The sequence below is a fragment of the Lampetra planeri genome, unplaced genomic scaffold (genome assembly GCF_965212315.1).
Source record: "Lampetra planeri unplaced genomic scaffold, kcLamPlan1.2.h2 scaffold_1237, whole genome shotgun sequence".
Classification (NCBI taxonomy): domain Eukaryota; kingdom Metazoa; phylum Chordata; class Hyperoartia; order Petromyzontiformes; family Petromyzontidae; genus Lampetra; species Lampetra planeri.
Genome location: NW_027613952.1, coordinates 15,001 through 26,065, shown reverse-complemented (window position 1 = coordinate 26,065; position 11,065 = coordinate 15,001). Strand labels below are relative to the sequence as shown.

Here is an 11,065-nt window from a genome sequence, read left to right as displayed (position 1 = left end):
ACAGACAGCAGTAATGAAATGCTGTTTTTATTAAATACGCTTGAATTTTCCAGCAATAACAAAGCAAACAACCATTCAGACAGACATTAAGTTTTAAACATATTTATTATCTATATGGTCATGCAAAACTCCAGCATCCAATTGAAAAGAACAGACATGTGACCCCTTTTTTACATGACAAGATATGGACTTTACAGAAGGGTACATAGAGGCTAAGACGTTAGCTAATCTTATGTGCATTTTGTGAGAGCATCACTTGATTCGGGTATCTGTCGTTTCTTTAGAGGATGCAAGTAACAGATTTCTTCAAGTCAACAGTGACAACTTACTAGAAAGTACACATGCATATTTCTTCCATTCGTAGAACTGCATATAGAGTTGTTTAAAGATTGTGAGAGTTTCATATTTGTTTTCTGACTATTCAACCACCTTTCAGCCCCTCAGTGTGCTCAGGTACTGTTTGTGTTGTGGAGTTTGAAATGATCCCACTGAGAATCAGTCCCCATTCTATGTTAAAACTTCTTCTAATGAATGTCTGTGTGGGATGATGGACTCAAATATACTTTCTGCATCTTCAGAAAACTCGAAAGTGTGGATTAACTACTCTCCTCTTTATTTTATTTGTAATAGATTAAGCAGCTTGAACCAAATCAATGCGCATATATATATATATATATATATATATACACACACACATATTGGACCAGAGTATATACAGTATTAGTATCACCACCCAGTACCCACAACACAAATATATTTTTTTAAAATTACAAAAAAAAGACAATCAGACAAGGAAGAAGAATGTGTGTGCGTGTGTATGTGGGCACAGTTTCAATGTCAGGTGGTTGACACAGGAGGCGGGGCTCACATATTATTCACAACGTGACTTCGGTTTTTCAATCTATTAAACATAGACATGACGCGAGTCTTCAAGCAACCACCGGCGGTGGTCTACATTGTGCATGATTTACTGTGGAGCAGCAAACCTCACTCTGCTGGTAACGGAGTCACACAGGTTGTACAGCAGTGTTTTGCCCAACAACAGATATGATTCTTTTTTTCTCTTTAAAGGGAGAACATTTGATCATGTGTGCTTTTTATGATGTGGATTTGTCACAGGGTGTGTTTCGTGGTTTGTCTGTATTGTGTTGTGAGAGCATATGACGATAGAAAACGGCCAATTCCAAACCCATGTTTTTAAAGTTCTGGCTAAAACTAATGAAAATATCAACATCCAAACATGAACACATCCAACGTTAACAACAGAACTTCCAAATCCATTGATTGCCATCAGCAAGAGGTCCCACAGCCCTTCCCTACCCATCATGCCTTTATTTGGTCCAAGCAGCAGTCAGTCTAGGTCCACTGCTACATCTTCCCTTCAACATGCTTTTTTTTTTGTTTGTTTCTTTAATAGTGCTAGGACTTCACACAGAAGTACAGCAAGCTAAGACAGACAATATACAAATCTGAATACAGCCAGGAAAAGAGAAGACAGGCATAAGGGTGACATCATCATCATCATCATCACATGGTGCTACACAGACAGCAACGGGCTGATAGTGAATGTCAGGAGACATCTGAGACTGAGGAGTATCAGAGGCAGGAATGATGGAAGTACAGTAGAGGGAGACAAAGGGTTTTGGCGAGCCTCGCCTGAAGTTGCAGAAAGGTTTGCTCAGAAAGAGGAGCCAACTCAACAGCGTCAAGTCTTTAAGTGTCTGTGCGACAAAACAGTACAAGCCATCAGTCCGATAAACCATAATTAATGTCGAAAAAGTGTTCCTGCTGTCAGATTAGGTAGTTCAGAGAGAGGGAGCTTTAGAAATAGAGCCACAGCGCCACCAAGTGGGTGAATCTCCACAGTGCAGGATGAACAGACAGACACCTTCTGCAAATTCAGGGTGAGCTGGCCTGGGCGCTGTGTCTGAAGCTCGCAAGGGTCGACCTTAGTGAGTGTGTGAGTGTGTGTGTGTGTGTGTGCATGTGCATGTGCGTGTGTGCGCGCGCATGGTGTGTTTAGTATGCAGAAACGTTAAATATCCAAAAGAAAATATTTTCCATTTTCTCCTATACAAATATCTATTTATACACACATGTATTAAATAAAACCCAATTTTTGATTCAAAACCCAGATACATTGTTCAGCAGATAAAAATGAACATCCTAGTAAGACATGAGAATACAAAAGGACAAAAATAAAAGAAAAGGTCCCTTCAATTATTTATCACAAACGTTTAAAATGATCTGACATTAATTAACAGTCGCTCCCCCACATATATCTGTTTGTGATAACATTCTCTTCAGAGTGTGTATGGCCTCAGGCTCGTTCACTACATCTATGTGAATAGTGTACTTGTTTTACTGTTTTTCTTTCAAACAAGTTACTACTTGCAGACAGCAGACAAAACGAAGACAGGAGGGGAGGAACAAAAGGCCATGGGAGAGAAGGGCCAGGACAGCGCCCCCATGTCGCCACCAGGAGCATGCACCCTCTGCAGGACGAGACTGACATCTTGGGGCCTGCCCAGCGGCATCTACCAAGGGTCTGACTGGGTCGGTGTCATTCACGCTATTATTAGTATAACCTTTTTAAAGATTTTATTTTGTCATTTTTTCATCATTACGTTTCCACCACTTTGTGTGTTGTTGTTTTTTTTAACTTTCAAAACAACCTCTTTCCGGCTCGATCCAGGCACCAACCAACCACGGAGGACAAATGCTCCAAACAGCTTCAGAGCGCAGGCAAAGCTGTGGAAGGACAAGGCAGCGGTTACACCTGCAGCAGAGACCCTGCCAGGGGCCAGTCGTCAGAACACGTGGCGTTACCTGGGTCACTGCAGCGGTGCAGCCGGCGCTCCTGAGCAGTGGAAGTGAACATTGAGCCATTTGGCGTCGCGGCGATGCCACACACGCGTCTCCTCTGACTGGCAGGAGCGCGGCCGGCCCTGGCTGTCCATGTACTGCGTCAGGCGGATGTATGCGATGCAGGCAGCATCCTCGCCGATCAAATGCACGTGGGGGTTGAGGATGGTGGTGTGCACTGGTTTGCTGTTTTTACTCAGCACTGTAGGAGAGCACAGACGCAGCAGCGGCTGAGTGTCAGCGCGTGTGTGCAGATTACAGCTGCAACTGAGGCTCAAATTTATACGTCTGGGCGGTGGATTTTATTCAAAGGTGAAAGTGACATTGACAACTATTTCTTATGAATGGATGTGTGGCTCTATAAATCCAACAGCAGCAACTTACAGTTCTCAAAGTAGAACTTATGAAAGTCCATCCCTTCCACCAGGTTTCCAAGAGCTTCTGGCTCAAAAGAAGTCAGACCTGGGTCACAGATCCTCCTGTCACAGGACGACACAACAAGAAATAAAGAGTTTTTCTTTTACAGACGTATGCAGTCACAGGAGAAAACTTACGTGTACGCCTCAAAGTCCCCATTGTTGATGGCTTCAATCAGCTGTTCTGTCATCTTTATTATCTCCTGTTTACGAGCTGAAATGTTGGGAATGGAAAGAGGGGAGGAGAGAGAAAGCAGCAACAGGAGACAATCAGAGGATTTAAGGGGCAAAACCCCCTGATGAGCCTGAAAACTGACATATGAAACACACACGGCCACTGAGACACTTAGAAAAACAACAAGCACAACATCCCATGTTTGCCATTGAGAGATTAGATCAATCTCAGTAACTTTATTTATCCTTCCAGAAGGTTCCCATAGGAAATTTGAATTCCAGCTGCAACACAACAGCGAGTGCCAGCACAGCACACAGAGCAAAACCGAAAATACAAAGCAGCTCCATTCCCACGTAGCTGCTGCTCAAGTCCCCTGTCCAACTAACTGAGTGCACAAAGTAAGAACCACTTTTGCACTGCACTTTCAAACCTGCAGGACACTTTCACTCTGCTGCAGGATGTGGCCTCGGCCTTATGGCGCTGGCGGAGCAGCGTCTGCTTTAGAACCTATGGGCAGCAGGGGGCTGCTAGCAGGTGCAGGCAGGTACAGTCATCCCGATAAAACACAAAGATCCGTTTACGTGGCATCCAACCGCATTCGGCGCCTCAAGCAATGATACCAAACTGATGGAGAGCCTGCAGGAGCAGCTGAGAACAACAGGAAGCACAATGACATGGAGCCATGAAGGCTGCTGCTGCTGGGGTTACAGGTCAGAGCTGAGGGTCTGATGAGGAAGAAGAAGGAGCCTGTTCCTCCTGAGCACAGTGCTGTCAGTTTGAGCGGAAGTCCCAGGCAGCAGTTGCCCTCTGTCATTCTGCAGACACGGAGGACATGGAGGACTTTCTACAGTACCTTTATAGTACCTTATACCCAGTTATCAATGTTCTCTTCAGTCCCAACCACAGCCCATGAACACATGTTGAAATGAACTTTCTGTTCTCTCACAGATAATCACATTGAACATAAAGCAGGGAACCCAACATGAACCGAACAGGGCAGAAGACAAAGAAAATCTCATGCTGTTGCTCTCTTTAGCTTTCTGATTTCACCATATTTGATGGAGTTCTGCTTGGTAGTGTTTTTGCTGTCTGGTTCCTGCTGTAATCTGTTGGATCAGTTGTGCCGCTGAAAATGTGAATTTCTCTTGTGCTATCAAATAAAGTATCTATCTATCTCTTGAAATAATTGACAAAATGATATTTTCAGGTTTTTGAAAAAAAAAAAAAAAAACGGACCAAATAATCATGACGAGCTGACTTGGTTAAAAAAAAAAATGTAATAAAACATTATTTTCAAGTGGCGATATCTAATTTGTGCCTCAAAGAAATCCCTGACAAGTGCATTAACTTGGCCAGTAGAGGGCAGCAGAATGACATAAGTACTTGAGACACGAAACACCATCATTCAATTCTGTCCAGCATTTACAGTGTTTGTGCTCCCTGTCAGTTCCTGACTAAAGCTGCTCCACGTTCTCCAGGTGGTCACCAACTGTGAGCAGTCTGAACACAAAGCTCAGCACAGAGCCTGTGAAGCTCCATCATGGGAGCAGAGATCATTTCCTGGAAGTTGAAAAGTGGCAGCGACACCTCTGATTGTAGACACTGATGGAAACGTCGTGCATCAGAGATCGGCATCTCTTCCATCATCAAACACTTTGGAGGAGTATCTGGGGTCAAAAAGATGAGGCCTCCTGCCAATGCTCCATCACAATGCATTCATGTAGCGTTTGTTCGTGCTCAGGGACTTACAAAAAGCTCATTCTGCCTCGAACAGGAACAAGAGCCTCTGGATTGTACGTCGGTGATAATCCACCGTTCGATCAAGTGCTGGTTAACTGACAGAAAGTTGCCTCAGTAAGTAGATTGACTCCTTCTGGGAAAAGCTCTGGGCAACTCTGGCCTAGTTCATTCACATGTAAACCTCCAAATGAGCTCAAGTCTAATAATGAAAGGCTTAAGTGTCTTGTGATGCCACCCTATCTCAGCTCACGCACATGAACATGCAAAATGATGCACCCGACACATGCTGCTGTACCTGCCCTGTCAGAGCAGCAAAAAATATAAATAACCGTGATGGGGGGTCTGCTGCTCCTTCATGGGTCAGGTCACACTTTATTTATGTTTGTCTGGGATGTGTCGTTATTCATCTTGTCATAGGCGTTTGTACGCAGACAGCAGGAGTCTGTTGCATAAAAGTAGAATTCCGTCATCCAGAATCGGTTGAGCCGAGTTCAACCAATCTTAAACAAGAGCATCCAGACTCATCGGTTCCCAAAGACCAACCAGGATGAGCAGACACGGATTCATCAAGACAGTGAAACCGATCCTGGATCAGTGCACGCACACGCCTTCCTTTAGCAGACCTCGCTGGTCGATCACAGATTCACCGATTCACCGTGACAAGTACGGTCGGAGGCGGAAAACCTCATGGAGACTGATGAGGAGGTAATGGAGTAAATGAAGAAAGACAACACCGCCACAGTCCTAAAACAACAACGTGTTACAGACCGCCTGAATGAGTAAGAAGTCAACAAACACACACTGACCGCTCCGCTGAAACCATCATAATCCAACTAGTTAAAGTCCACGTCCTGGCTGGTGATCTACTGTAGCATTTAGATGTTTTAAAGTTAAATATGTCCTGCAGCAGTAGCAGAGACACATGCTGTGAATTTAAGTTGATAAGGATTTTTAATTCAATTCAAATTGTCCTCTCATGTTGTTTGTTCTGTAAACTGTGTGAAGGGAGGACACTGCATCCATTCATTGGTTGAACATGGATGTGTCCTGATTTATTTCAGTGTACAGACATGTGTATTATATATGTATGTATGCTTCGATTCTGTGCTGAGTCAGTGTGTGACTTCAGGTTTGAAAGGAACCGATGGGTTCCCTGCTTTCATTTATCCTAACCCAATAAAAGAACATCATGTTCTTTTGATATGTGTTTGTGTTGTTATGGGATGTGTATTTTATATTTAGTCTGTGGATGATGATTGCAACAACATTAAAATCATTGATCTCCAGTGACAGAAATCGATGATGACAGTGTTTCAGATTGTGGTGACTGTTGACTGAGATGAGGGAGGAAATGAAATAGATCCCGGAACTTAACTAGCAGAATAAATCTCCATGGTTCTTATACCAGAACATACGTATTGACATTTCCACTTTTGTGAGGATAAATTGAACCAGGATAACCAAGATATCCTGGTTAATCCCTGATCCTAGTTTTGCCTCATTCTTTTCTCAACACAAATGTGACATTGTTTTACACCGGTTGTAAATTTGTGGGCTGACACAAAATCGTGATAAAGAACGGATGTTGTGTGTGGTGAATTCAAGTGGAGGTCTGTTGCTTTTGTTCTAGAAACAGGAGGAAGCGCTGTCATCTGCCGTCAGACTCCACACCATGGCAACGATGAATCGGTCTTTACATCAAGATTGTCATGTAATGCTCAAAAGTGTCTCCCAGGATGACAATGGCTGCAACCTCTGCAAAAGTCAATCAGGCACAAACTGAATTCTATTATATATCTCATTTACTTGATCTGAAGTTATTCATCTGAACAAGTAGAGAGAAGGAAGCATGCAGAGTACGTGGAACTTGGATAGGTACCTTTCCTACCTTTCATCTCCTCCTCTTCAGTGTTATTGCAGCTCTCTGTGGAGCCCTGCCAAACAGAAAGGGTTGAGAGTTGGGACGACGTATGAATGTGCGGAGAGAACGGCACCTGACGCTGATGCTTGAGTGTTGGGGGGGGTCATTGGGGAGTTTGGGGCACACACATGAACACGGCCGACCTGACCGACAGATGGACAGATGGACAGGCAGACAACCTTCCAGAAGCACAAACCAGCTAGGACAGCAGTGAGGGGAAGCACATCCAAACCAACCAGTATGTGTGTGTGTGGTGTGTGTGCGTGCCAGCACATTGGAAATAGGGTGGCCAATTTTAACAGGGAGATGTGTGGGAGTGCCAGCATGTCAGCGCTTTGTGAGGAAAGTGCCGATGTAAATAAAAACTGTGCAGCAGCATTTCAGTATTAAATGGGATCAGTATTTTGTCAACTTGTAACAAACGCAGCAGTTCAGGCAGCAACACTCCTGTTTCAGTCATTTCAATCTACAGTTTGATTTCTACATTACTACCCTACATTATAATAGTACTGTGAAATCAAAAACACTATCATGTTAAAGAGAAAATTAACAAACAAACTATCCTGTCCTTAACAGATATTTGAATATTTGTATTTTGCATTTGTTTATGGCTTTTAAAGGGACGATGTATAAGAGTGGGTAAGGGTAATCTGAGCATAAACAAGCTAGCGCCAGTCCTTGTCTGTGTCTCGTCCTTAATAGATGAAAGTGATCCTGATGCTGCAGTTTAACTAATGGAGTCTCACTCTGGAGCTCTGGAGCAACACGTGGCCCCTGACAGATCCATGCTGGAGACACGTTCCAGACCAACCGACTCATTGGTCCTACAGTGATCTCATCTCTTTTTTTTCATTTGATTTCTATTTTTTTACAATAGAGAGTGAATCACTAGCTGACTTGGTTTAGTCTGCTACAAATTATACTTCTAAAAGGTAAAAAACAGCCTGCTTGGAGAGCAAATAATTTGGAGAAATTTCTCTACAAGCCGCCTGTGGGCGTTATCGGTGGCTACGGGCTAGTGGTGGGAGTAACAACGGCTTACCTTGGTGCCATCAGCTGGGTTGTGTACAACTGTTGTCTGGGCTTCCTGAGGGAGGTAGGAAACACTTTACCATGCAGGGAGGGGAAGGGTGTAGAGCACCAGGGGAGATGCCAGGGAATACCGACATATTCCATGACTAAACATGTACAAAATACACGTGTGTGCACACTGAACAAAGCTCAGGAGCTACAGTAGAGAGGCCATAATATCTTCATAGAAGTGTTGATATGCAACTTTTAAGGCGTCAAACTATCATGTTCAAGAGTTTAATCAGTCAGTCACACACTCAGCTTCCTCCGATCCACGTCTCCATGGACAACAACCTCTGAACGTGCAGCCCATTCAATGACATACGGGGTTGTGGGGAATTCAAGGGTGAGATGCTAAGAAGAGATGTCTGACCAGACTCATGCTAGAGTCTGTAGCATCTTCAGTCCTAATCTACAGGTTACAGCTGATCACAAAATGTATGATCAGTGCGTGTTAGTCTGTCATCCAGCTACTGCAATACTAGCAAGAACTGGCACAGTGGAAATCATGACATCTAACCAAAAACTGAGGAATACAAAATTATCTTCAGCTCCACTAGTTTCATGTGAGGTGATTAATAAAGAACGTGAATAAAGGGTGAGGTAACAGCTTGGCGAAGAAAAATCCCCCCTTTAAGCGCAATAATGATCAATCATCAGTCAAACACATTTGGGTTTAATGGCATGTGCTACGGTCCTGGACCTCTGACAACCTGATCGGGTTTGTATCATGATCAGACTGAAATACAAACTATAATCTGTAGGCTATGAAACCGTTTCCAAATGAATTCAATGAATCCTGGTTTTATCGTCCAGTCTTTAGGGGCTGTGATTCTTACAGTCAATTCACCCTGTCACAACAGTGGTAGCCTCTGGATGGATGTCCCCATCCAGGTCGACAAAGACAAAGATTGTACCACTGTAAGTACTGAGAGGGGACGTTGGTATCACAGTATTTAATTCGTTTGGAACAGACCAAGGTCTGTTGGACAGATGCTGTTCTTTCATGACATATACTGTATGAACACAGAAGGGCTGCATCGTCATCGTAACATCACCGTCAACACTCACTCCAGCTTGTGCTTCACCCAGACGTCCTCATCGGTTACATCCACCCATTGGTGTGCGCTTCAGAAAAAGCTCTTGAAATGTAGGGGAGGTCTCTTTCCATGAAAATGAAACATCCCAGAACAAAGCGTCCACAATGTTCAGGTGTCACAGTTGAACACAAAGTCAGCTGCTTGTGCTTGAACCTGATGGAAGGATGGACGCGGCTGCCTTTGTGTGGTGAAATGAAACACACACATATATATAAAACATGTCCACAGGACATCTGGGCAAAACACCAGCCAGGAGAGACACTCGAGACACAAACCATTTGTTCCAATTGTCAAATCCGCCGCCAACATCCCAGTTTGTGTTCAAAACAGAAGCAAACAGGCAAAAGATGGAGGGCCCACCATTGCAGAAAAGAAGGGATTTTACTGTATGACAAACACACTAAACACTAAGAAGATGGAAACAATGACGCTCTAAAAAGCAATGTGAGAGAAACCAAACGGAGATGAGGTACCATTGGTGTTGAAGATGACATGCTGCTGTCTTTGGTGCTGCTGCTGCTGACTAAACTGTTTTTACTGTTGTTTCCCTGCGACTGGGGCAAAAAAACACAGGACAGGATGACTCGCACTGCTCCCATCTTGGAGGAGTATGAGAATAGGGCCATTTCCTTGCCCATACATGACCTCACAGATATATGATGTGTTGCATCTTGAGCCTCTTTCAGCAGTTGTTGTATTTTTCCTGTAGGTCTGCTGACGTTGCATGTCAGATAAAGACTGTAATCCACAGCATATCTGCAAAGGGTTAGGTGGTCTACTTCAAAAACAGCCGTCTATTATTACGTGACTGGAGCGCTCTCAGCATCCCGGTGTGTGTCATTACGACATTTACATTCATTTAAAGGTAAAATCAACAAGTTTAGCCACAACTCCCCTCACGGCGGCAACACTGTTCGGTGGTTGTCTGTGCATGCAGTGAAAGGCCTTGACAAAAGGCTTTCCTCTCAGTAGAGTGTGTGTGTGTGTGTGTGTGTGTGTATGGAGGTATGAACAATGTACTGTTGGGGGATATTAGTTTAGCCTCGTTCATCAGTTCAATGGATGCTGGACTAAAGGTCTGACAAGTCCAATATCAATGTGAATAGAGTGTTTGTATGTATGTGAATATGAAACGGAAATAAACCCATCAAACCCACTGGTCCGTGTTCAGACAGCAGAAAAGTTAGGTGACACATCCAATGTACCACCATCCTGTATGCTTAAAGTTTTGTAAGCAAAACAACATAACAGTGCTTAAAGGATCAAAGTAACTAATATTAACAGCAACACTGGAGGAATATCCATAAAACATTAAATTATAGGATAAATATTCTCAATCTGCCACGTTTGAACTAAATTTCAGAGCAGTGACTAAGGTGACCAAGACAGCAGCTTTACTTCCAGGGAAAGGAGAATCCAAAGATAGGAACAACACAGTGTAAGTTGTATACTGATTGTTGTATACTGAGGTCACCAATGATTAACATGTCCCTCACTACTGCTGTTGGAGGTCTGGGATGGTGGGAGGGACACAGACTCCTGAGCTCAAATGGTTTTGGTGGCGTTTGGGGCGGTGCATGAACGTTGACCCAACATAAACTGGATGTAATGAAAACTGTCACATGAAACATCAAGCATCTCTGCCCAAAAAGAATTGGGAAAAAAAAAAATCGAGCACCAAGAGGAGAACCGGACGGCGTAAACACCCAGGAAGAAGATCAAAAGACACGGAATGAAAATGAAAGCAAACGACAGCTGATCTCACCATCAAACAAAC

The 11,065-nt window shown here is 43.6% G+C and overlaps 1 protein-coding gene across 1 annotated transcript in view; it reads right to left on the bottom strand.

Annotated features, from left to right (window-relative positions):
* Window positions 1-2,834: 2,834 nt before the first annotated feature.
* Window positions 2,835-11,065, bottom strand: part of LOC144738943 (calcium/calmodulin-dependent protein kinase type II subunit gamma-like) — a 14,135-nt gene continuing 5,904 nt past the window's right edge. The window contains exons 6-9 of the mRNA XM_078621939.1: window positions 7,085-7,130; window positions 3,420-3,495; window positions 3,250-3,344; window positions 2,835-3,067 (exon numbers count right to left, since the gene is read on the bottom strand). Coding sequence (XP_078478065.1) covers window positions 2,835-3,067; window positions 3,250-3,344; window positions 3,420-3,495; window positions 7,085-7,130 — 450 coding nt within the window. The remainder of the gene's footprint in view (window positions 3,068-3,249; window positions 3,345-3,419; window positions 3,496-7,084; window positions 7,131-11,065) is intronic.